Genomic DNA, 27,206 nt, shown 5'->3' with positions numbered 1-27,206 from the left:
TGCACATTTTGGTGTGCTCCCCATCAATTTTTTGAAATGTGTAATGCTGAGGTTTCACAGTTCAGTGAAAAAACCTCAAGCTGGAATGGCAGCCCTTCCAATAGCGGGCTGCTTAGGGTTGAAAACCCGTTTATACTCACTTGTACATTAATGTATACTGAGATCCAAATAACAGATGTGAGTACTCCGCTTTCACAGCTGCTGTTGTTTTTTGTAACAGTGATATCTTATCCAGAACAAGGAGACTATGCCATGCGTATCTACTTTTCAAAACATAATAACCAGACAGCTATATAAAATCAACAAGATAAACATTCTCTATTAACCGTGCATCATCGACAGTTGTCACACCAATGCTCAGAAACGATCTCGAAGTTCAAATAGCATACACAAAAAGCTCCAAGTAAATCAAAATGGAAAAGTAGAAAAGATTTCTTTATTCGACTTTTTAATATGTAAGGCACTTAAATAACGGAAAAGTAGGTGTGAAAAAATAATGTTGCAGGAAACATAACGGTGTCCGTTATGCTTTACCTTCCCAGCCACGTAGGGCAGGCTACAATCCAAGCCATACTCTACTAAGTCTCACCAGCACATAAGGATGAAAATGACAATTAACAAAGAGTTCAAGAAGCTGTGGTATCCAGAGGTTGTATATTGGATTTGTCATATTTCTTTTCACATCCCATATCATGATAATAAATAGTGGCCTTACTAAAATTCACGATGGACACAATCAACCAACCGTTTAAGAAAAAGATCCTATAGATCTTTGAAGTCTTGAACCCATCCAAAATGTCTGCCTATTTGACTACTTTTGCAGGCTTGTTAGTCACAGAGGATCCACTGAAGATTGTTCAAGGACGGAAGTCGTGAGAAAAACTGAGTCCCAGTGATCCAACATGAATGAGATTCAACGCTGACACCGAGCATACATACTCCTTAGGGATGGCTCGCTGCTGCATAAAGTTGGAATCCAGTGAGGAGTTTCGCCATCCAATCCGTGCACTATTGCTTGAGATGCCACAAACATCTTGGTGAATTTAAATGTTGGTGAGTACCATTCACAATGACCTGAAATCCTTCAGCAGGAAGGGATTTCATGAACAACATCTGCACAGAAAACCAGCTCCTTCACCAAATAATGATTGCATACTTTTTCTGTGCTCAGTGGATTGCCTGGCTCAACGCAAAGGATTTTGTGCCTTCTTCCATCCAGTATTCATTTTCAAGTTGCTTCTTTGTAGCCAGCACTCCTTGCAACGTTTGTAAACAGTTTGGTTCTTCAATGGATGTCGACCGTGTCTTCTGTATTTAAAAAACATGTAACTTTCTATGAAACTGTTCGCTCCTTACTTTCCTATTTACCACAAGAAATCCATTTCCGATTTTGGACCTGCAGTCTGTGAAGAAATGTTATAATTCGCTTTTGTCAGATAAACCCACTGAAACACCTGGGATGGTAGGTTCTTGCAGCACGCTTTCAGGTGCTGGGTCTGAAATTTCTATTGTAGTTGAGTCACCCGTTCCTTCAGCTTGGCCGGCCGGAGCAGCCTTTGGTTCCGTGTCTTGGGTTTCCACAGACTGCCCCTTTTTCTCACTCTCCTCGCTTACTTCCTTTTTATAGGTTGGTGCTTCTGCAGTGGTTTGATCTCCCTGTGATAAATCAGTTTCCTCTGTGTTGAACAACATTTTTATCAAGTCATCTGCTTGTACTCGCTCCTGAAAGAAAAAAAATTAAAAATACTGATCATAGGAAATAACAATGACATGAGACAGCAGGAATATAAATAATAGTCTTGCATTGTATGTAGCAGCTGAGGGATGGTGTAAATCTATACCCATTTAACGTTCTGCCAGACTCAATGATAACTATTCCACCTCCTTTTCTCAATAAAGAGAATGTTTTTTTTAAATCCATGCATTACTTTTTGGCAAAAATACAAGATAAATCAACTGTCATAAATGAAACGAAATATTTGCATTTATTTAGTTAATACCACACATATAATGTCTGAAAAAATACCATGGTGCTACAACAATAAGCAGCACAAAGCAAAACACATATTTCAACAAACAACTCTGCATTTATAGGCACTGCTAAAAATAACAGGGTCAGATGGAAGCCAAGCGTGCTTTTTTTAAGGTTTGAACTAACCATCTGTATGATCGATGTACTAATTCTAGTTTCCAACCAAGATGTGCAATTTACCCACTAACTTGTTTGCAATAACGGATGAGTTTGCAAAGCAACGTCATTACAAAGTGGCCACATTGCAAACTGTTCATTTGCATAGGGTTGCAAAATGGACTGCCTAATTAATAATAATTAGGCTGGTCACAATTTGCAACCTATTGCAATTGGCTGCCAATGCATGGATGGTGGCCTGCAAGGAACAGCAGACCTCCGACCCTGCATTGGCATTCTCAAACTGATTATTTTTTTTCCTTTGAAGGAACCCATGCCCATTAAAGAGACAGGTGCTGTTTATGGAAAAGTTTTTCATTCTGTAAGAATGTGGGGTGTGGGCGAGGCAAAAAGTGGTGCCCAAGGATGTAACCTGATGACTAGAGAGGTCGACCTCGAAGCTGGGACAGCGGGCTCGAGTCTCGGCAAAGACGCTCACCATCCTGTGATTCTGGGCAAATCTTTTAATCTCCCCATGCCTAGAAATGAATGTATCTGTATGTAACACAACTGGTGATCATGTAAAGCGCTTTGACACCTTCAGCTCAAGTTCACGATATATAAACCCCCACCCCCCCCCCAATAAAAAAAACCACTGGCGCCTGAGACCACCTAACTCAATCCCCAAATCTCCAATTTGCAACTGTCCCATGCAGAGTGCTTCCCCTTTGCCAATCAGATACCACTGCAACTCAGGCGTTAGTATCTGATCAACAGTTTGTTCCAACAACTACAGAAACAAACCATTGATACAAGTCGTTGTGAATGCAATTATAACAGGTGACCCTTTCACACCCCCACCTAACTGCTACATCAGAAGCACTGCAGCACTACGTTTGTGAGTAGGGGAGGGTTTCCGAACAGATCATGTATGTCAATATATCCCAAAAAATATCACAAAATAGAAGAGACAAGGGGTTGAGTCTTCTCTGACTCCATTACCAATATTCAAAACTCACACAACAGAGAAAAACTATCAAAAAAAGGGGTTATTCTGTTCACCAAACTGGGGAGCAGGAAGAAACACAAAATTCTCTACCTACCCTCAATGGGGTAGTGTGTTTTACATACAACCCTACCAACCACTAGACCTGGGAAGACAAAAAATCTCTTAGTACTGCCCTCACACACTTAACAGTGTCATGCTTCATCATTGGGCCGCATCATACATCCAGGTGCAGACCAACACACTGAATGGAGCGCAACATTTTTTGTAAAGATATGAAGAATAGTGGGGAGGGTAAAGTACAATAAAGAAAGACACAACGAAACACAAAAGTGTAACACAAATCAAAGGGAAAACAAATCTTCCCCTTAGAGAAGGGACCAAGAGAGGTGCAGATAGATATATTTAAAACTGCCTAGCGGTTAACTCTAAATTTTTTATTTTTTGTTAACCTCTGGTAGGATTAAAACCAACAATATGGGGTATTAAGGGAAGATAACGGCCCTTCTATCCCCACTGAAAAAAACAACATGTTTCTGCCAGCTTTTTTTGCGCCTAGCCAGGTCGCTCTGGCATTCGTCAGGGTGTTGGTCCCTATTTTCTGGTCTTTACCCCTATTCAGGTGTTTTTTACCTTTTAACCTTGTGTGTTAGGCACTGTCCCAACGTCGCTCTCTCTGGAGATTTCCAAGAGGAATCATATTTAAGAGTTTACGAATATTATTCTAAACCCGGGACCTTGGGGGGTGGTGCTCTTGTCGTCACACTTACTCCAAAGAGACACTGTCTCAGATGTCCCCACAAACGTCCTCCGCCGATCTGATAAAACATATATATATATCCCAAAACACCATTTTAAAGTTACAAACCCTTTGAATTTTGTACATCGTAAGGTTTGGGGCCGCAAAGATATCTTGTACATTAGACCCTACATTTTCTTTTATGGGTAGCAATTGAAGGAGAAAATAATGCATGCAATTTTTTTTTAAATGGCGACGTCCTGATTTACGGGAGTTTGGAGATGGAGTTTCACTCAAAGGAAGATGTCCATAAAAACTCTCCTTAGCGCCATTTTGCGATCCTAATTTGAAGGTCTTTGAGCTTTGAGTCATCAGCAGTGTAAATTCAGGTACAAATCCTGGCATACTCACTCGCTCATTGTGTCGAGGGTCGAGAGTAAACCATAAGGCGACTGCGCAGCGCTGGCCTTTGGTCACGGCCTGAACGCCATGAGGATTTTCTTCCCCCGAGGAGAATCCCACCACACGCCCACACTGCGGTCTCACCTGCGCCTGAAAAGTAGCACAATCATCATGAGAATTTTAGCATCAAGCGACAGTAAACATTGTGGCACAAATAATAGATCCGGCCTTGACATGCTGGTGAAATGGTTAATTTTTAAAGGCTTTTTTATGTCCGTATATGCCACAACAATAAAAAAAAATGAAAAGATGACACTACCTACGTGTGGCCACCGTATGCTTGCAATAAAATATTTAAATTGAAAAAACACATTCACTGATGTGGATGCCTTATTTATCTTTTTTTGGTTTAAATTATTTTTAAGCATGCAGCAAGGACAAATCATCGCAAAACCAAGCACTTAAATTGCAGTAAGCTACAATGTCACCTAAAAACTTTATAACAGAATGTTTTTTTAAAATAACATGGAGAATAAACAACCATCTAACTGGACATCGGAAGAGAAGGCAAAAAATAAACATTCATTTTTTAAGGAAAATACACAATGATACAATTGAAAAAAAGCACAGTTTGAAAGAGGTTTGTCAATAAAGAAAGGGGACTATTTTTACGTGACTGGGAAAAGTGTGCACATACTTGTGTGGTCACTCATAGTGAAGGGAGCTAATGGGGTCATACTGGTTGAGCCATTGCCCTGTGCAGTATGCTGGGGTGGCCGGAAACAAAATGTAAATGTCTGAGCACTGGATCAAGCTTGCGGACCAAAAGCCCCTTTATATAGCCATATGTTGTATGAAATGCACCCACAGCCCACCAGGACTCATTTCTAGCAAAAATCCAAACAACTTGGTACACAGAGTAAAAATGAATGCTTTTTTAATATCATTTAAATATGCATACACATGCAGGCCTCTAAGGATGACGTAAAAGTACACCAGGGCACAAAGGTACCAGAACTGCGCTACGGTCTGAGGCCGCATGTGGTGGTGCCCAGATACAGAGTGGCACACTGGGTAACTGGCAGTGTGACGGATCTATGGACAGTGAAAGAGGATGGGGTAGAGGAGGAAGACACGGGAAGAGGGCGTTTGTGGAGAGAGGTGAACAGCAGGATTCAAGTGTGAACAACTATTACCAAAGGTTGCAGAGGCGCAACTAGAGCCAAATTTCGGGGGGGGGGGGGGGCTAAGAAAAAATTTCGGGGGGGGCTGAAACTTTAAGCAATAGGCAGAGTGGAGCTGCAGGGGCTCTTAGAAGGGGTGAAACAACAGCAAGGCCACATTAACATGCAAATGGTCTGTGAAGTGCTCGGGTGCGGCTGTGTGTGTCCCCGGGAAGCTGTCTCATTCCGGGCTGTCTCATTCCGGGCTGCCACACACGACGAGGGGGGGGGGGGGGGGGCTTAAGCCCTTCGAGTCCAATGGGTGTTGCGCGCCTGAAAGGTTGATGGTTGGGCTGTGGGAGGGCCCGCGGCCCTGGCTCTCGGCCACCACATGTCCAAACCTCACCATAACAGCAAGTCACTTTCTAATGCTGTAGGTCTTCGCTGCAACGGCCAGGTGGGACGTCCTGAGAAGCCAGAAGACCTACAGTAGGTAGAATCAACTGAGCGCTATAGACAATCAGTCAGAGCAACAGCTCAAAGATAGCAACCAGGCCCCGCCGTGGCATTCCAGACAGAGGCAAAGACAGGGCTATGTATTGAAGCCACTTTAACAAGGAACCCCAGAGAACGCTACTGTTTTTACCTGGGCTCAAAGTCAGGAGGTAGCAGTAGAAAGATCTGCGTCCAGGTTATAGCTAGATGGAGGGCACCGCAGAGGTGGCTGCTTAGTGCTCGAGGGTCACGTGCCAGGAGGAGTGGGGAAAGAGCATGCGGGGAATGAGGGGACAAAGCAAGAAGGGGTCAACCAAAGAGTGGATCAGGATTAGTGAGGCACGAGCTGCTAGATGTTTTTGGCGTAGAGGGGCTCAAAACTTAGAGTACATAAAGAACAAATTCACAACATTAAACCACCTAACTGCAGCCCCCCTTCATGCAGTGTCCGACAATAATGAAATGTTCCTTGGTGGGAAAAGGCATTTGTACGATTTGGTCCTAGATTATTAAAATAATAAAGCCTGGAGCCCGGCTTAAAGTTCAAGGTCTAAAGGAGTGGAGGATTCAAAAGAAAATCTAGGTTTTAGGTTTTAATGTGCAAATGTAGTGAATGTAAATATTTACTTCAATTTGAGATTACCAATGACCTAAAAGAATCAGAGTTACATTTAAAATCTCTTAAGTAATTTCTTGAGTCCATTACTGCTTCAGTAAATAAATTGTTTCTGGAATGAAAACAGATTGAATTCAAGGAGTGAAAACAAAAATACAGTAATTATAGAGGAGACTCCAGGATTTAATACTGCCTCACTGGATACACTTCCTGTGGACACTCCCTCCCCTCAATTATCCTCGAAGATTATTTTCTATTGTCTTACTTATTGTCTTTTTACTTATTGTCTTTTTATAATGCGAGAATCGGGAGAGAGACGGACACGCAACAACTTTTACCAATGGTAATGACAGATACTTCTGCCAACCAACATACTGACGTGATTCCCATCTTCAATCTCTCTTCTCACTCATTGACCCCCGACGAACTCTCTCTCCTTAAAAAAGGATTATCCTTTGTTCCTACAATTCCACCCAATTTCATGGACCTACACACTGAGCTTCTCAGATTTTTCCGACGCATCCGCCTACAAGCATTTTTCCAACTACACCCCATGCCAGATCAAGTGGCCAATACTCCCTTCCGGCCCCCATCCACTTTCTCACCATCAGCCGGTATGGTACCCCCAGAGGTAATCACCTTTGAGAAAATGTTATTGAAAGACCTCTCTAACCTACAGAATAACAAAAGGTTCATTCCATTTAACATTACACGCAAAGAGAAACAAGCTATCACCCAGTTAAAGAATACCGACTCCCTGATAATCAAAAGTGCAGATAAGGGTGGCGGAATAGTGCTCCAGGAAAAAACAGCGTACATATCGGAGATCCAACGCCAACTTGACAACACAGAACACTACCTGAAGTTAGCATCGAATCCCACTAAAGAGATTCAAGGACTGATCCTCAAGACAACTACAGAGGGTCTCCGCGCTGGCTTCCTTTCTAAAAAGGAGTTTAATTTTCTCAATGTCAAATCAGCGCGTACCCCCGTTATCTACACGCTCCCCAAAGTCCACAAAAATATTTCAAACCCTCCAGGTCGTCCCATTGTTTCTGCCTGCGGCTCAATCTTAGAACCTCTGGGTTCTTATGTAGATTTCTTCATTAAAGACTTTATCCCCACCACTCAATGTTTTGTCCGAGACTCGATGGCAATGATTAACATGATTGAGCATCATCCATTTGATCCCCTGACTGAAACCCTGTGCACCATGGATGTCGAGTCACTGTACACCAATATCCCTCAGACTGCTGCCCTTCTAGTAATCCAAAGAATATTAGATTCACGTCCACGCCCACATGCTGTCCCCAGCAATTTCATACTACAGCTTCTTGAACTCTGCTTAACCCGCAATTTTTTCAGCTTCAACAACACCTTCTATCAGCAAATCAAAGGCACATCAATGGGGGCAATTTTTGCCCCAAATATGGCAGTACTCCTCATGGACCAACTAGAGACTAATGTCATTTTGACTGCCTCCAATCCGTTCTTCCCAGGCATCGTGTTTTGGCGTAGATACATCGACGACATCTTCATCATTTGGAGACAACACGTCGATGTTCTACGCCAATTTCTACATTGGCTGAACAACAATTGCTCTGGTTTATCTTTTACCACCACCACTGACACCGCTTCCATAGCATTTTTAGACCTTACAATTTTTCATGACAATGGTGAACTACTCACACGCCTCTTCCGCAAACCCACAGAACGCAACACCCTTTTGAATTACACCAGCAATCACCCTAGGGCTCTAAGGGACTCATTGCCGTACTCTCAATTTTTGAGAATAAGGAGAAATTGCTCCTGTAGGGTTGACTATTTCAGAGAATCAGCAGTTTTGGCTTCCAAACTAAAAGACAGAGGCTACCCAAAAAGAATCGTAAAAAATGCTTCCAAAAGAGCCTGGTATTGTCCCCGGGAGGTGCTTTTGACCCCTAAACCTAAAAAAGAACTGCAGAGAATTGCCTGTGTGACTACTTTCTCTCTGGTATCCAACAAATTGAGAAGAGCAATACTGCACCACTGGCCCATTCTAAATGCAGGGAATCTCACTATCGATAAACCACTATTCGCCTTCAAAAAAAGCAAAAATCTGAAGGACCACCTGGTCAGGGCTGCACTACCTGTCGCTCCCAATACTACTCTCCTTGCCAGTTGGGGTCTGTCCCCCATCATTGGTCATTCAAAATGCGGCTCTTGTAATGTCTGTGTGTTCACCATTGAGGGAAAAAGTTTCACATTTGATAACATTACAGTGTATTGTCAAGCTTTCACCAATTGTAATTCCTGCAATGTTATCTACCTTATCCAATGTCCCTGTTTGAAAATATACATTGGTCAGACCACCCAAAGAATCAAGACCAGAATCTGTCAGCACAGAAGCCGTATCCGATGCAAGACACAGAACGCCCCCCTGGTCGAACATTTCACTGAGGCCAATCACAATGAAGATGACTTGCGGTGGACTGTTCTCAAATCACTGAAGTTGCCTCCAAGAGGTGGCAATATGGCTCAACTTTTAAACAGAGAGGAACTAAAGACAATCATTCTGTTTGATTCCATCAACACCGGACTCAATAGGACAGAAGACTGGACATCCTTACTGTAATCAAGTGCAATTTTGAATTACCAGCTTTCCACACCCCAGTCACTCTAAGATAGCTTGACTATCGTTGTCGGAACTCCTTGCCTAAACCTAAAATGTAAATTTATGCAAACCCTGTTCTGCTGTCTCCCCCTTTTTCTCCCCCCCCTCAACCCTATTGCATCCCACCGTTGACAATTGCAATATTTAACCGCAAGTTAAACTGTGACTATCATTTATGTGTTCCCTCGCTCCATGGCTGGTCTTCAAATGTTTCAAGTGGTTTACTGTCAGTGACAATTTGCTATTTCAAAAAGCATGCTCACATAGCCCCTCACTACCTCTCCCTTTAATTACCGTTACTTGATATCATTTTTCCTTCCCATTCCATCATGGCCCCCGGTTCTTGTCTCGATCCCTATCATAGTCCTCCTTCGATTTCGCCTACCCCCCTGGCCCGCCTCAAAACACCGACTGTCCCGCCTGTCCTTTGCCATCACGCCGAACGGAAAGGCAGATTCTTGCTTCCTCCGGCCGCCAGCTACTCAACGAGAGGTAAGCCCAGCTCCACACGCCATCCGCCAGAGCTCAAATTGTGTATTCCTCCCTGAATTAAATCTAATTTCATTTTCTCTCAGCTCCGGTCCCGCACTTTCTTGCAGCCCCACCCGCTGCACATACTCTCTAACTCAGGCCCATGAACATCCGTTCCGGCCTCTTGCGCCCCTTCTTGTATCCACAAGGTAAGCCCGTTCTTATGACGGCACCGGCAAATATCAGCCGAACAATTTTTGGGCTCTCGCCAACACTTTTCTTGCCTCCACCAGCTCCAGCCCTCCTCAATGCTTGTTCCATCCTAGCAAACGCCTTCGTCGTCCACTGTCTCTAAAACGACCACCTGTGGACCACGCCCGAGGTAAACACCATCCAGGTTTCACTACCCTACGAACCACCCCCTTACCAGGCTCACCCCTTCTCCACTCCTTCATTCCAGCCTCCAGACCCCCTCGAGGGTTGTTCGCGCCCTGCCCACGAGCTCCTGGCAACCATTGAGTTGCTCCTGGCACCCACTGAGCTTTTCCAGGCACACTCCGAGCTGCTTCCCAGGTTAGCACACGGATCCTTCTCCGTTAGCACCGACTTGCTCCCAACAGCACTGCACCACCCCCTTTCATTCCACCATCAGTGTTGTCACCCCTGGTTCTCTCGATATGACACACATCATTTTCTGGCCGCACCTTCTTTCCTCATCGGCTCACGCATCGCTAACATCCCTTCTCACTGATTCCAAAGGGCACTCTTCACATCTCTTGTTGCCCCCTCACCGTCATTGACCTCTTTGGTCTTGTCTTCACTATGTGCGTCTCTGCACCCAGCAACGTTGCCATTCCCATCCGCATGTGTACCATCACATTCACGCGTTTTCACATAGCGAATTGTTCCACACCTTTCAAACGGTTTTTTGAATAGATATGCTCATAGTTAGGTGGACTTGCTTTATTGTTTATTTATTATTTTTTGTTGTTTTTTTGTTTCCTGTCTTACTACCCCACAGGCTCCTTGACACTATTTATCAGGCAACAGTTCATTTTCTAGTCCTGATGATGATCCCATAGTATTGAGAGCTAGGGATCGAAACGTCGACCTTTGTAGCAAACACCACAATTTAACCATTGTGATAAAATGAGTGCGTTGTTTGTTGGTTTGAGCTTACGTAGTATCACTATGTAAACTAACTCAGGCCCATGAACATCCGTTCCGGCCTCTTGCGCCCCTTCTTGTATCCACAAGCTCCAGCCCTCCTCAATGCTTGTTCCATCCTAGCAAACGCCTTCGTCGTCCACTGTCTCTAAAACGACCACCTGTGGACCACACCCGAGGCTCCTTGACACTATTTATCAGGCAACAGTTCATTTTCTAGTCCTGATGATGATCCCATAGTATTGAGAGCTAGGGATCGAAACGTCGACCTTTGTAGCAAACCCCACAATTTAACCATTGTGATAAAATGAGTGCGTTGTTTGTTGGTTTGAGCTTACGTAGTATCACTATGTAAATGTAAGCCGCCTTTTGCTCTTCCTTCAACCATTTTTTGCCTGCTGTTTCCTTCTTGTGTCTATACTCCCTATGCCTTCTCTTCAACGCTCGGTACAGGACTGTGCCGTTTGCCATCTCTGTTGTGCCTTGTATTTTGTCCATCCTGTTATCTTAATTGAATAAATATTCCTCTGTCCGGCTGGACATTGGAAGACCTTCCATAGTGCTCATTGTAGTCTATGTTGAAATATTTATACTATTTCCCCCTATGCCAAGGACCTTTGTTCTTCAAAAACTAAAAGAATCAGAGTTACATTTAAAATCTCTTAAGTAATTTCTTGAGTCCATTACTGCTTCAGTAAATAAATTGTTTCTGGAATGAAAACAGATTGAATTCAAGGAGTGAAAACAAAAATACAGTAATTATAGAGGAGACTCCAGGATTTAATACTGCCTCACTGGATACACTTCCTGTGGACACTCCCTCCCCTCAATTATCCTCGAAGATTATTTCCTATTGTCTTACTTATTGTCTTTTTACTTATTGTCTTTTTATAATGCGAGAATCTGGCCCAAGCATTAGAGCGCTTTACGAGCACCAGATTTCCCTATGTGTTGTGTAAGCACTGGGAAATTACAGGATTTGCTCAAAGTCACAGGATGTTGAGCCGAAGACGGGACTTGAACCGGCTCCCCCAATTCTAAAGTCAGGAGCTCCGGTCCTTAGGCCACATCTCCCCTTTTAGAAATGTGTACCGAAATATCCAGTCAATTGCGAACTTTCTGCCTAGTCTTTTCGCCCAGGCGAATCTTCTGCCGGAACTTAAAAATATTTCTGGTCAATAAAAGAAATGACAATACTTTTTTGGGGTGGGGGAAGGGGGGGGGGAGAGGGGGTTGGAGGGTTCCATTTTGGACTTAAACCGGCCAACCTTTCCGATCAAAAACAAAGGAGCCCTTTGGTTAAAATAATAAAGGTTTTTCTAAATCTGTAGTGTAAAATATAAATGTTGGTCGGCAATAACATGGGCTAAAGCTCGTAGCTGCACTTAAAGTGTTTGTTTAAAAAATGTATGTCCGAGATTTAGCTTTGCTTCAATTGAAGTACTTCCTGTAACATTTGTTTTAGTGCTTGGTACCCGGAACATAACCGCGAATAAATGGCATACTTTCGCCATCTAGCGGGTAAATCGGGAATAGCAATACAAGTTACAAACTTTCACAGGCTACGAGTGGTCGACACAGTCGGAGTGGAGTGCCTCCAATTGACGCTAGTGATGTTAAAAGGATTCAGCAACTAGGGACGTAAAGCAGGCCCTGACCTTCCAGGGCCCCTAACTCTTCAAGGGGGGGCTAGTCAACCCAAGGTCATGAAAAACTGTGACACATGGGAGACTCTGCGACCCCTTCTACCCCACACATCCTGCACGGGGGGGGGGGGGGGGGGTAATTTTACGTCACGTCACTGACAGCCCTGATTTTGTTTGTTAAGATTTTATGTCTACTAAAATATGCCTGGATGCAAACATAGGGCTGCACATACATAAATTATCCTTATAGAGCACAAATAGTGTAATCTCTACAGCTGGGTACCCAATTGGGCATTTTATGGCGGCATTCTGTCATTTCATTAAACTTTTACTTCGGTGAAAGGAGATTTCAAAGTATACATTTAATTGAAAGAGATTTAATTGAAAGACAAAACGAGAGAGATGCTTTTAATCAAAACTGGGCTAAGAATGTTCACGATAGGCTCGAGGCTATGGTTATCATAACGTCAATTCAGAGGTCAGGTCAGTGATGAGATTATGGATGGGAAAGCATGAGGGTCAAGATTACAGATAGGGCTAGTGGTACAGTGAAATTAGATAAGGGTTGGGTTACAGTCTGAGTTAGGTCTTGGGATGAAGGTCAAAGATGGAGTCACGATTGGGGTTAACTTAGGGTCATGATTCGGGTTAAGGGAGGGTCGTGATCAGGGTCAAGGGAGGGTCGTGATCAGGGTCAAGGAAGGGTCATGATCAGGGTTAGGGAAGGGTCATGATCAGGGTTAGGGAAGGGTCGTGATCAGGGTTAGGGAAGGGTCGTGATCAGGGTTAGGGAAGGGTCGTGAGTAGGGTTAAGGTAGGGTCATGAATATGGTTAAATTAGGGTCATGACCAGGGTTGCGGAAGGGTCGTGATTAGCATTAAATTAGGGTCCTGATTAAGGTGAAGCCGGGGTCATGATTTGGATGAGGTTGGGTCAGGATTAGGGTTAAATACGAGTCATGCGACTGATTACTGTCAGGACGAGGTTGAGTAGGCAAGGCCTCGGTCAGAAAAAGGCTTTAGAACAAAGTTTGCTTTAGGCGGTGGTCAGGATGTGGGCTTGAGCCAAAGATTACCATAATTGATCAGGGTTGGTTTAGGGCTACGGTTCAGTTAAACATATTGAAAACAAAAAAACCTTTTTGTTGTTTACAAAATCGTATATTTGAAAAACTAGTGCTTAGGGGTGGAAGACGGTGAAGATTGTTGAAAATCCATACAGCTTCTCGATGGATATAATTTTCAAACTGGAAATATTCTGCAAACACATTTTGATGAAATTATAATTTCGAACGAAAGGGTAGATCTGTGCTATATAGATACTCCCAACAATTAGAAATAAAGAAAATAAAAAAAGAATCTAACGTTTCCATTGTAATGGCCTTCCCTGACATTTTTTATGATGTTTTCTCCGAAATATACTCAGTTGAAACAGCATCGCTCTGTTGCAAGCATCTGATTTTAAACAGCGGTGCAAAGTGAAGGTCTGTAGACCTCTGCTCTCTCTCCATTTCTATAGATCCGCCCTTGAGACACTGCCAAAGCCGTGGTATCTGCTGCTTTACTGCTCACAGAATGTACTTTTGGCAACTGGAAGTCAAAATATACTTTACAATCTATCTTGGAAGGGTGCACCAGAAAGGCTGAATGCTGCAGGTGTTTTACTGTAGGCCCAAGTGTTTTGTCAAATAGCAATATATAGAGGTGAGCGCCATTTTTCTAGCAAAAACCGACGGGCGGAATTTGCATAATTCCTCTAAATGAGCAAAAATACATTTTTATCCCTTGGAAATTAGACTCATGTTTGTGGAAAGTACGGTAGAAAGTTGCTGCTTAATTTGTAAATACACATTTTTTTCCCTTTGAAAGTGCAACCCACCGAGCCATCTGCTGTCAGGGTGATTGCACTACCAGTAACATCCATATCCATCTATCCAACTCTGCCCAAGCGTATATTTATGTAATAGGCTTGCACACCTTTAAATGAGCTAACTAAAAAAGTATGTATCAAAAAGACAATTTTAAACTGTACTACACAAATCATATATGAATACGAAAATCAACATCATTCAATTTCCTTCCGCAGCTTATTGCAATGTAATGGCAGAATAAGATTTGTGTATTGAAAACCTTCATTTGCTATCAATACCATGGTAGACGTGATGCCACGCGGAACATTCGCTCCGTCACATTGCAACACTCTGTGCGCAGGGCCTGTGAATGGACTCACCCAAATCTTTCTTATAGGTCGGTAAGTACCGACAATGTAAAGGTAGGAACAAAAATAATTCGACAATGTAAAGGTAGGAACAAAAATGATTCTATTAACAAGTACTGGCAAAGCCAGAAGGCCTGGGTTAAAACGCCAACATACGTAAACAGAGGCATTCACAGATGTTTCCATGAACACTGACGTTGATCACAATAAAGCCTGACCTAATGCTTTGCCAATGCTGCGAAAAAGCAGCAAAATTATTGCTTTCCGTATAGATGGCTCCAGGAGGTAAAAAACAGAATATGACAAACTACTGATTATTAAGGGCGCTTTTCAGATGTAAAATAGTACTCCATGCAGTTCAACAGAAGCTCTTCACCAAAGGCTAAACAAACACACCAAACAAGCAATAATGAATGAATGAATGAGATATTTTTGTATAGGGCACGGCTATTCTGGAGACTGTCCCGCCGCTTTTAGGCATCCAGAAGGGCATTAAACAGAGATTTGTCAGCCCACGTTCATTACTAGAGTCTAAAAAGGAATTGTTTCAGTTCCTTTTTAGGTCTCGCCTAGCGTTGCAGCGCGAATGTGCTGCCATCGCTTTGCGAGGCATGCAGTATACACTATAGTGTGGACGCTCCACCCACTCACCGGCCCATCTTCTTCATTTGCTTAGGTTATAAATGCTGCCTTTGGATTGGTTTTAAGCTTGTTAGTACCTCCCCATGACAGCCATGTCAGTCATTTGTATCCTTCCATGGCTACTGGCCCCTTTACTGCACAGACTACTTTCTTCCCGTCCCTCCCTACCCCCCTACCACAGTACGTGACTTCTTTGGGCCCCACGTCCCTCTCCCACGCACTCCCGGTCGTGCTCGTGCCTTCTCGCATCCGCCTGCACTCCCGTTTTCAATGCAATCGGTCTCGCGTAAATGCGAGTCCTATTGCAATGCCAGTTTCCCTATCTCGCCTTTGCTCCGTTCAGATCCTCTCCGCCATCTGCGTGCACGTCTCTCTTCCAATGACTGCGTCCAGCCAGAAAAATATCCACCCAACCCCTGATCTCACCTTCTTTGCCCACCCCCCTCCACCCCCTGTGAGTGTGCGAGCACAGCAGAACGGCGGCGGGTCTGGGCGTGCTGTTGTCCTCCCTCCTCCTGAGTTGCACAGCAGCGGTCAGTGCTCCGCTGCTCTTGTGTCCCGGTGGGAGTGCTGCCCTGCCCTCTCCTCTTTTGCCCTCCCGCATATACTTCCTTTCGCTGCACACTCGGGCGCTGGCTCTCAGTTACAGCCGCCGCCACCAGGCATGGCACAGGGATCCACCTCACTTTGGCAGCAGCAGTGCGACACAACACCCTCAACATCCAGCTCACTGCAGCAGTCGCAGGTAACGGCAAGTCGCCTTCTAGGGAAGGGGGTGGAGATCAGGAGTCAGAGTGCTCACAAGGCGTCCTGCTGCAGCCTGTTCACCATGACGGCTGCTCGGCCTGTGGTGCAGTGATCAATGCTTTATAGGAGAGCGCATGGTGTTTTCCCTTGGCGCCCGTCGGCACCTATTCTTGGCTCTGCAGGCCCAGAGGCTGCAGCAGAGTCACCAGAGGATGGGGCCTGCTGCCAGCAACGCGGATTGCTCGTGCCAGGCGGCACATGCTCTGCCGGGTCTTCATTAGTTCTCTATTTTGTAACCGAGAGCTGTCTGACGGTTCCTCTTTCTATGACAGGTGTAACTTTTACTTATCTGCTCCTCGGCTGCCTGTCGGACACCGCTAGTCGCAGTGCTGTGGTCACACTTACTTCGCTCACTATTTTTGTTAGTCGTGTGTCTAATGTTGCAGTGTTACCTTTTTAAAAAGACATTTCAACTGACGTTCTGTCTTATATGAACGTTTGGCTGAGTTGTGTCAAATTCTGTTTATTGGTAATAAACAAGACGCAGTCTGTACATTTCTCGCATTTTTGCTTAAAGTTTGTAGTGCTGTCCATTAACAATAATAACGGATCTCAATCCTAGGTGAGGTTACCATGTTACCCCATGACTACAATACACGTTATAGGTTTTATTCAATAAACCAATGCATTCTGGCAGTTGTAGTCAAGCACAAAAATAATTATTGCACTCGATATCAGTTACTTTTTGCAGCCTTTCTAAGTACTGGTTGATGTAACGGTGACAAGTAGCCACAGGGTAATCCTACCAGAGGTCAAGTAGCATGATGCAGTGGCAGAGGAGTAAATATTTCAGCATCTCCGCCCAAAAAAATATTCTTAAAAATCACGTCTGAAAAACGCCAACCCCATTTGCGTGCACAGTTTTCTACCAAGTTGCAACTGTCTATATTTGTGAGGAAGTAGCAGCTCTCATATTGAATTTTTTATTTTTATTTTGATGTGGTGGCGCCTTAGGACAGCAATGTCATTTGTATTGTAGAAGTGGGGCCTGTGGTATGAAGTGACATTACACTTCATGTGTCCCTCAAAGTCAATCTGGAGTATGGACTTGGCTTTTTGTTTTTGTGTTTTCTTTAGCATGTTGAGTTTTATTGGCCTGACTGTATCCAGTTCAAACTCTTGGATCTTTTCCCATTCTTTACATTTATATTCAAGTCAAAAAAAAAAACTTTATTTCGGAGAATCTCCATAAAAGTACATAAAATTAATATAAAAACATTTAAGAACAATGGATAAAAGTGGTTACAAGTTAGTGGTACAGCCGCAAGGCTAGATTCCTGTCAATTACATGTAATCATGTGCCTTTATGGCAGAGTACAAAACAAATCATGATGACATATTTAAGTACCGCTTCCGTTTGTGCCATAGTGCCCCCAGAAATTTTGCCACAGCAAACACAATGTGTGCAGCCATTTCGCTTTTGAGAATTCTAAAGGCTTCATGACATCTGGTAAAACCCAGATTCCTACAAACGGGAATGATCCATTTCCTGCGCGCCTCAGTATAGCCCGGGCAGAAGAATATTAGATGTAGCTCAGTTTCATCGCTTGCACTGCATGCCGGGCAAATACTGGATGTCGGCGTGGACCAACGGCTAGTAAGAGCACGAATTGGCAAGGATCCATGCCTCCATTGCAAAAAAAGCTTCCTGATTATTGCAGGGTAAACATTGTCAAGGACCAGTTCAAAACTATATGTGGTCTTCGTGTAAAGGAATTGATGTGTTAAGGACCCTAAAGATTTAACGGTCGAAGTAAGGGAGCCTTGGAATCATAGTACAGTTTGGTAAGAGCTTTTTTGGGAAGCTTGGAGCAGGCATTCTCAGGGTCGTTCCAAAGTGCATCTAGACCCAGGCTCACCAAACTATTCCTTACAAACTTAAGCCAGTCAATGTTCCCCGCATTTAGGAGGCCAAGAACTTCCTGTAGACCCTGTCTATAGTGAATCAGTTCAGGCACCGTCCATAATCTACGCCAATAGATCACGGGCCGAAGCGCCAACTCTTCCTCCAGGGGTCTAATGCCTAGGTCAAGTCTTAGAGGCACTAGGGGTGTACTCCGAGGAAGAGCTACTAAACGCCTAAGAAAACTGTTCTCCTCCTTTCCCAAGCTGTCCAGGACTTTGTGACCCCATAGTTCGCTGCCATATGTGACTGCTCCTCTGGCTTGTACTCTATAAATATGAAGGGGTGGGCCTATAGGTTTGAGGGTCGACCTATTCCTCCCTATCATCCTTAATATTCCACTGGTATGTTGCACTAATTTCATCCTGGCTTTCTCCTGGTGTGGACCCCACCCCAGTACCTCGTTAAGGGTTACACCAAGATATTCAAAGGTGTTTACTCGTTCAAGTATGTTATTCCCTATACGTGGGATGCGGCAAAGCCTGGGTGGCGGATTGAAGGCCATAAATTTAGTCTTTAGGGTATTGATCTCGAGACCATGCTCCCTACAGAAGTCCCCAAATCCATCCAGCACACGCTGGATTCCCATCGGTGACTTGGAGAGAAGGAGGGTATCATCCGCAAACATAATAGCTGGGACCCTCCTTCCCGCCAACTTCGGGACATCTGAATTGGGGACCCCATTGAGGTAATCAATGACACCGTTGACAAAGAGGCAGAACAGGGTTGGTGCGAGTACGCACCCCTGTCTTACCCCTCTGTCAACGGGAAACTTATTTGACAATCCTCCATGTCTACCACACCTCACACGAGCATAGGTGTTTGTGTGGAGGCGGATGATCATGGTCAGGAGATCAGCTGGCACCCCGACATTCGCCAGCACTTCCCAGAGCTTACCGCGTGGGACGAGGTCAAAGGCTGCCCTTAGGTCCACAAATACAGTATAGAGACTGCCACCCTCCAGCTGTATTGTTTTCCAGTATATAAGGGACAGCCTAAAGACCTGGTCTATGGTGGAGGTCTTCTGGCGAAACCCAGCCTGAAAGGGACTTAAAATGTCCCTTTCTTCGATCCAGTCCAATAGTCGATCCAACAGAAGCCTCGCGAAAAGCTTCTGTGGAACGTCTATCAGACTGATCGGTCTATAATTGGCGGGGAGCAGAGGTGAACCCCTTTTAAAAATGGGCACAATCTCCGCCCGAGCCAAGTTGGAGGAACCGCCATCCCATGGATCATAGCATTAAACAATACCAGGAGGTATGGTGCCCAAATTTGTACCTCATGCTTTAAGAGGTCCCCTGGGAGCTTGTCAAGGCCTGGGGCTTTTCCTGAGGAAAGGTGAGTAATTGCCGTTTCCAATTCCTCCAAGTTGAAATCTTCCATCTCAGTGGAATTCTCCATGATTGTGGCGACTAGGGTCCCGGCCTGGTTTCCTATTTTGTCTATCTCGGTCCTACAGTAGAGCGATGTAAAATGTTCCTCCCAAACTTCAGGCGCAATGTTGCCCTCTATAGCCATAACAGGTTCCGCTGAGCCATGTTTGACTATATGCCAACATTTCCTTGAGTCTCTGGTTTTAAGGGTAGTTGTAATTTCTGCCCAATTCTCCCAGTCCCAGTCGATCTTGGCGTTTTCAAGGAGAAGCTTGTAAGCCACCCTCTTTTCCCTAATTACCGAGGGGGCCTCCTTGTTTTTAAACGCTCAGAGGAGGTCTTTCTTAGCTCCCCTACATGTGGCATTGAACCATGAGGCTCTTTCTCTCCTCACTTTCCTGTCCAGAACCACAGGGTTCAATACCTCGGCTAGATTGTCACAGAGGGTCTGGTGAATGTCCTCAAGGGGGCAACCACCGTCTTGCGAGGGCAATTGGGAGAGGAAACTTTCCACTTTTTCAAGGGCTAATGCCACTTGCTCATATATACTCCTTAAGCAAGTTGGTTTCTCTAGAAGTTTGTCCCACCTTATTCTTCGCCTATTACTGGATAAGGTGAGACTAGGGGCAGATACTCTGTTTCCTAAAACGGCACCCTTTAGAAAACCATCCGCGGCTAATGAAAGGATTAAAGGATTGTGGTCGCTGTCTGACCTAGGGACTATTTTAAAGTCTAAAACCAATTTCCAATCCTTGAGTTTGAACATTATATAATCTATCCGAGACTCCTGGCCTGGTCTGTTAAAAGTTGGTTGCGGCGGGATATCCCCTTGGAACCTACCATTGCAAGCTCTAAGTGAGTTTGCCAGAGACAGTGTTAAAACTTGCAGTAGGAGAGGTGACGATGACCTAACTGGCGGTCCCACAATACTTGGGATTTCCCAGAGGTCATCCTCTTCATTGCTAATCCCGTCCAGATGAATCGGGAGTGGTTCGAACTGGATATTAAAATCCCCTCCAACCAGTAATGTTTCTGGACCAATGAGGGAATCGAGAAAAATCATTAAGTCCTCCATTGTCCTTGAGGTTGCCGCTATTCCAGTCGGTCTAGAATATATATTTACCAAGGTCAGGCCCGTCCCAGTGGGCCAACGCAATGCCACACACAGGATGTCGGATGAGTTGGTTTCTACCATCTCAGCCATGCAGCCTAGGTGGCTAGCGATCCATATTGATAAGCCTCCAGACGGGCGTCCCTTCCCACCCCATCTGGCTGGGACATTGAAAGTTGCGAACCCAGGGTAACAATGGTTTTCTCTGGCCCACGTCTCTTGAAACATGCATATGTCATATTCTTTGATAAAGTTTTCCCAATCACTATTATCCAACTTATTAAGTAGCCCTGCCACATTCCATGATAGTATTTCCAGTGACCTCGCGGCCCTACATACGGTCGTTGGGGTCTCATGCAGAGTACTTTCTGCCGGCCGTGAAAGGGCACAATCCCCCACATTATCCCGTACCTTGGATGAGAAACCCTGTGTCAGAACAATCTGTCCTGCCGGACAACCATCCTGCGCCTTTACTGTTGTTTCATCTGCGAATACTCGAGCATGTTCATGGGGTGCTGTATGGAACTCAAGTGGTGGGAGCCCAGAAGTGGTAGAGTGTTGTGGGCAACTAATCTGCGACTTGGGAATCAGATCCATGTCCCCGGCCTGTAATACCAGGGTGCTAAGCCCATGATGGAGAAAACTCCTATGTCAGTCGCACTCATCAACTCCTGATAAGACCCCGAATCTGTTTGCGACTTCAAGGGGAGTAAATGGTGGGCCTTGGTTCGTCTTCCATGGGCCGTGTCTGTGACTCCCAGGGCGCATCGTAACCCAGTCTGGTGCGTTCCCATGTGTCGCAATTGTGGATGCGTAGGTATTACAATGTTTAACAGGGGGAACAGAGGTTACAGAAAAAGTGTGGGGGTGTGTCATCATTCGTACTGGGGCCCTGGGATACACATTATAGGAGACTACAGGTCTTGGGTAAAAGTAAGACAAATCACGGGGATTTATGGACCCACAGATATTGTGCAGAGGGTAGTCTAAGATGTAGTTGACTGCTCTGGGGTCTCTGAAGTTGATAATAATTACGTCCCCTGGAAGGTCCTTGGTTCTGCGCCCTAGCCAAGTAAGTCTCCGGACATGAAGTATCTCCCCATTGATGTTAGGAGGGAGAGGTCTATTTGACCTGAGCCAATGCATGGTCTTGTTTTTTAATTCAAAGAAGCCTTCAGTTTTGCCCATTACCAGGGGCGGGACTTCTGTGAGCACTACCACATATGGAACCGCCTCTGGGGGTAGGTCAACTAGGTGGCCAGGTTGGTCTCTTGCCCTAGCTAGTTGCTGATTCCCACCCCTCTCATTTGAAATAGTTTCTATGGTGTTATTTATTACTTCCTTTGTTTGTTCACCCACATTACTTTGACCATGGTGTTGATGAGCTGCGGTATTGGGGGACTTGGCCCTATGCTGGTAATTAGAGCTACCCATGTCGTTTTTCCTGGTGTAAGTAAGAGTTGGAACTAATACGGCAGGAGGGGGCAAGACTGGGTGTACAAGATCTTTACATAGCCCCGGGTGTTTTATAATTAAAGATTCTAAGTCCCCTAGGCGATGCTCTATATTTTTTAATCGTTCGATGATGGGTAGAACAAATGACCTTATCAGTTGCTCCATGCCCTCGAGGTATGGGAGCATCGGACCTGCATTGGGCAAGGGCAACGGAGAACAGGTCAAATCAGAAGGGGGGGGTTCCAGAGTGGAAGAAGATGTTGTGGCCTTGGCATGTGTTGATGGTGACGTGATTGTAACCTTTGACCGAGATGTAATACCTGGATTGTGGATGGGACCTTTGCCAAAGTCAGTGTGTTTAATCTTGTCTCTTGGTTTATCACCTAGCCTCTTTCTTCTTTTGGAGGGAGGGGGCCTTGAAGCTCTAGGCGTCAGCGCCCTCCCAACCTTCTTGCTAGAGGCCTTAGCCTTGGGTTGGGATGAAATAGTGACAATGTCCGTTTCCTTGGTAGAAGTACTAGAACTGGAAAGGTGTAGATCAGTTGTGCTAAGCGAACAGATAAGATTGTCGGATGTAGGATCAATAGTTCTGAGCAGCACAGGAACATTGTCAATGGCTAATGCCTCCTGCGTGAGAGTAGGAGAGCCTAGCATAATATGAGACTGATTTGTGGGAGACATATTATCCAAAGGTATCCTATTTTTAATACACTCAATGGAGCGACGTCGCTCAGCCCTGCGTTCGGCGAGCGTAGTCTCCTTAGCCGAGGCCGCAACAGCCTTTTTAAAATAATCGTCCAGTGTTCCTTTAGTTAGGGTACCAATTATAATGGGTGCATTAATAGACGCAGTCTCGGCCATGGTAATACTCAAAATAATGAACACACAACTCACAGTTACTGGAAACTCCAGGGAATTCCCTCGGCCCGGTCTCTTCGTGTCTCTGAGGGCCTCAGAGGGCCCGCTCTTTGCCCGGTCTTCGCCCGAGCTGCGACCGCGCGCGTACCGCTAGCGCGTGTGGGCGGGGACCTTAATATAGATAAGGGGGCGTATAGGCGGCGGTACAGGGAAGAGGTTCCAGGTGTGCTGTGCAAGGTTGGAGGCGTGCACCCTGGACCTCGCAGTCCCGTAAGGTCAGCCTCCTCGCCGTTCTTCCCGCGATGTTCAGGGTAACCTGGCTTGATCCACCGGCAAAGAGTCAATGATAGTCCCAGCTCACTCGTCCAAGGGCAGCAATTAAATGTTCAGCGCCTTCGAGCGGCACCCGCGAAGCGGAGGCCGCGAGGCGCGGGATTGGTTGGAGGCGGTGCAGGGAAGAGGTTCCAGGTGTGCTGTGCAAGGTTGGAGGCGTGCACCCTGGACCTCGCAGTCCCGTAAGGTCAGCCTCCTCGCCGTTCTTCCCGCGATGTTCAGGGTAACCTGGCTTGATCCACCGGCAAAGAGTCAATGATAGTCATTTATATTACTTCTGTTCTTTGTTATGCTCATGCTTTTATTTTATTAGATGGGCCAGGCGTTGATACATTTTTAAGACTAAATAATTTATGCCAATCACACAAAAGAATAAGGGAGGAATACTTTGAAATAGTCCAACCACTGGCAATTGCTCGGGTAGCATTTCAACCCATTGTTTTTATCTGTAGTTCAAGTGCAAAACAATCTTAAATATCTTATATTGAAAATTGACCAAATATGGACAGAAGACAGTAAGTTGAATTGTGGCCCCATGCTTCTTTTAATTAACCAAGTAAACATTAGTATTTTCCAAGATTTTAATACAAAACTCTATTTATTTTCATTTATTTGTTGTATTAATGCACATATGGGTTTCAGAGTGCTATTCATAGGAAAGATGTGAAAATACCAGACTAGACAACTGGTAGCATAATAAACAGATTGTTTACAGTACGTTTACCAGACATTTATTTTTCTGTAATGTGTCATTTAGAGAAATTTCGTCTTTGCATTGGAGGGAGTGAGAGCCTTCCCAGAGGAAAGGTTCTGGCTGAGATATTTAGAACCCTAAAAGTTAAGGGCTTCAGTTATGAGGCAGGCATTTTTCATAGTGCACATTGCCTTCCAGAGACAGGAAAGATAAATTTGGCGTAAGCTTGTTGAGTTTGTGGCGTTAGAACATGCCCAATTTAGCCATAACTTGGATGTGACTTTTAAGGTTAGAAGAAAACCAAAGGATATAGCAAAGGTGGGCAGCTTTCCTGTGATATCTGCCAATTTCAAGATTCAAGTCCAAGAACGTCGTAGCTGGGTCAGGTTTGGGTGTAAGATGAGAAATTGTCTTCCCCACAGTGTATTTGAGATGTTTGTGCTCGATCTGTCTGTGGATGCCGAGAAGTGAGGATTTGAAATCTGACATACAAGAAGGGGAGTCCAGTGTTAGGTATACCAGGGTGTCTTTTGCGTCTTGGCGTAAGGCAGCGATTTCATGAATTTATTAACTGAAATTATTCCATTGAGGCACATCCTGTCTTTCAAGGACGATTTGAAGGTGGACTTTATCGAAGGCCGCAGATAAATCCAATAGGATGAGACAGCATGTATATCCTCGGTCAAAAGTGCAGAAGATATAATTAATCACCATGTGCGTTGGAGAGTCGTACTGTGGCCCACCCTTAAAACCATTTGGAACAAATCTAACAGTTCATTCTCCAGTATGTGCTTTATCATTTGGGAGTCTCTAAAATGGTAGATTTGAGATGAAGCGGTAATGGTTACAGAGGGGTCAAGGTTAGTTTTTAGGTTTTTGTTTTGGCCTCACATCTGAATATTTGAAGCACTTGGCTACAACCCTGTTTTGGAGAAGTGAATTGGTGAGGGCAAGCCAGTTAGGAAGAAGGACTCAGACAGGGTCTTTTGCAATGTGAGGACAGATTGGGTCCCCAGGGTAAGAGGAGGGTTTGCTATCGGAGATAGCGAAGAGTGGTTTAGTATCAAAGATAGAAAGGAATAGGCTTTATTCTAAGATGAGTGAAATGTATTCTAAGAAGACAAAGATTTAATTCTGGGTTGGCGTGTGAAATCAAAAATTAGGCAGAGTGAGTTTGGAGAGTTATGAACTGTTTGAGGAAATGTTATTGACTATCAAGTTGCAGTCTGATTCTGTTGATTTTCTATCAAGGAAGAACTAAGAACGTTTGTTGCATTTGAAGGCAGCAGAAAGGAAGGGAAGGAGGCATTGAAAATAAAAATAAAATAACAGTTTATTAGACCCGTTTTGGGAAGTGGGAGGTGATGCTTGCAGCTTCAATTGAAGAAAATTGAGGATATGTTGCTTTTCCTGTTTAGTTTACTCTTGAGTAGTGATAAAAGAAAGTTTTCCATTTTATTTTCTCAATTGTTTTAGGCTGGCCGATTAAACTCACAGACTCACATATTAGATGACTAGGATGATAATTGCTATTCTGAGGCCTTACTTCCTATCTGCATGGATTAGAGGCATGAATCGGTGCCCTTTGCTAGAGGGACTGTTATGAGGTTAAGGGATGGCATCCAAACAACGTGCGATCTGGGAAATCTGGCATGAAAATTTTCAATCAGCATACTGGATGAGTGCTCAAGGGGGAAGCTTGGTGGGGTGGGGGACGACATGTTAGTTTCTCCTTCTTTAATCTTTTCTTTTGGGGCTTGGTTCTAAGGGGTAGCCTGTTTATTCGAGGGTGATCTGGGTATTAAATCTTTTAGCAAAATACTTGTTGGAGGCATATTGATTTATATGTGCATTATGCATGAAATGGCAATACATTTTCTATCAAAAAATAAATACTAGACGACTAGCCCATTTAATTATCTGTTTGCTATTTCTTTTTGGGTTGAGCATTCGAGACCTCTTGTATATACTTTAGTATATACTTATTATATACTTATATGTGTATGTACTTTGTGAGCTCTGGAGATTATCCCTAGGACTAGTCTGCTTCCGCTGAGGGACTTTTTTTTCTGTTCAACGGCCTCTATTTAACTGTCTTCATAGAAAACGACCACCAGAGGTCAGTAAAATACCAGAATCACTTCAGCATTCTCTAGATTCCAGTCCATAGAAATTCTCTTCCACGAGCACCCGTAGACAATAATATTTTTTTCAAATCTTGTATTTTCAGGGATATGACCACCAAAGGCCCTGATTTTATCTTAAAAACAGAGCTTTGGACTATACCATTTCCTGCTGAAAGGCAATATTTCTTTCCATGTGTTCCCATACCAGGCGTATCATGCTGTTTGGTGCTTACTTTCCCTCCATGTTAAAGAACAGTACCCAGGGTAATGTCTTGCATAGTTAAATACATATAAGGTCCCAAAGGCGAGACCAATTGCATTGCAAATGCTTGTTGAATTTAGCTTTCTCAGAGATAAATCTCAAGTATTCAGCCCAGTGGCACAGCAAGGGTGGGTGGGGACGGTCTGCCCCAGGCAGCACGAGTTTTGGGGGTGCAGCCTCCTCCTGCTCTTACCTGCCATCTTGGCGCCGCAATCGCCAGCAGCCCCGCCTTACAATGTGGCTGTTGCGGGGCAGCAATCAGCAGAATATCGCCTGCACACCCCAACCCGCTCGCTCTTCAATGCGGCCGCGGGCGGTAAACGCAGGGCTCGCCACTGGCGGCCAAAGGGCTAGCTACGCCACTGATTCAGGCAGTTTATTCCACAAGCTAGCCGCTTTAACAGTGAAAGAGGAGCCTCCCCTCTGTTGTTTCTGAAAACAGGGAACCACAGAAAGACCTGCAGACCTAGATGATAATGTAAGAGCGTAATACTTCATAGGAGCTAAAGACCACTCTATGTATTTTTTAAAGAATTAGTAACAATATGTATGCAGACAGCTTTGCCGTCGTGCCAGACAAAGGTTTGGTGAGACTGGTAACAGATAGTCAAGAGACACTTGCAGTCTCGAAACAGCAGTTCAATCCCATGAAAGAGGTGAACGAGATTTGGGCAACTGGTCAAAGGCGAAATGTTTAAATCAAGAGTCTGAAAGTAAAGTGACGCCAACACGAGTTACTACCTGTCCAAGTAAAGAATTAGACACTGAAATAAATATTGAAGTTGAAAGACAGACCCTCTAGTATTCTTCATCGAAAGTAGTAGGTACATCCAGATTTAATTGTAGAAAGAGCTTAGAAAGTCATGTAACTAGTACGGGTACACCAACCACGGTCCGGCGAGGTCAACCGTTCAGTTGACTCCACAGTGATAAAAGGC

The 27,206-nt window shown here is 44.5% G+C and overlaps 1 protein-coding gene across 2 annotated transcripts in view; it reads right to left on the bottom strand.

Annotated features, from left to right (window-relative positions):
- Window positions 1–419: 419 nt before the first annotated feature.
- Window positions 420–27,206, bottom strand: part of P3H1 (prolyl 3-hydroxylase 1) — a 165,871-nt gene continuing 139,084 nt past the window's right edge. For both annotated transcript variants that reach the window (XM_085604201.1, XM_085604192.1), the window contains exons 14-15: window positions 4,285–4,425; window positions 420–1,722 (exon numbers count right to left, since the gene is read on the bottom strand). In XM_085604201.1, the coding sequence (XP_085460327.1) occupies window positions 1,417–1,722; window positions 4,285–4,425 (447 nt within the window). In that variant the 3' untranslated portion in view covers window positions 420–1,416. The remainder of the gene's footprint in view (window positions 1,723–4,284; window positions 4,426–27,206) is intronic.

This window comes from Triturus cristatus, chromosome 1_2, assembly GCF_964204655.1.
Source record: "Triturus cristatus chromosome 1_2, aTriCri1.1, whole genome shotgun sequence".
Lineage (NCBI taxonomy): Eukaryota > Metazoa > Chordata > Amphibia > Caudata > Salamandridae > Triturus > Triturus cristatus.
Note: the sequence above shows the minus strand (reverse complement) of the source record. Positions and strands in the feature narration are given on the sequence as shown.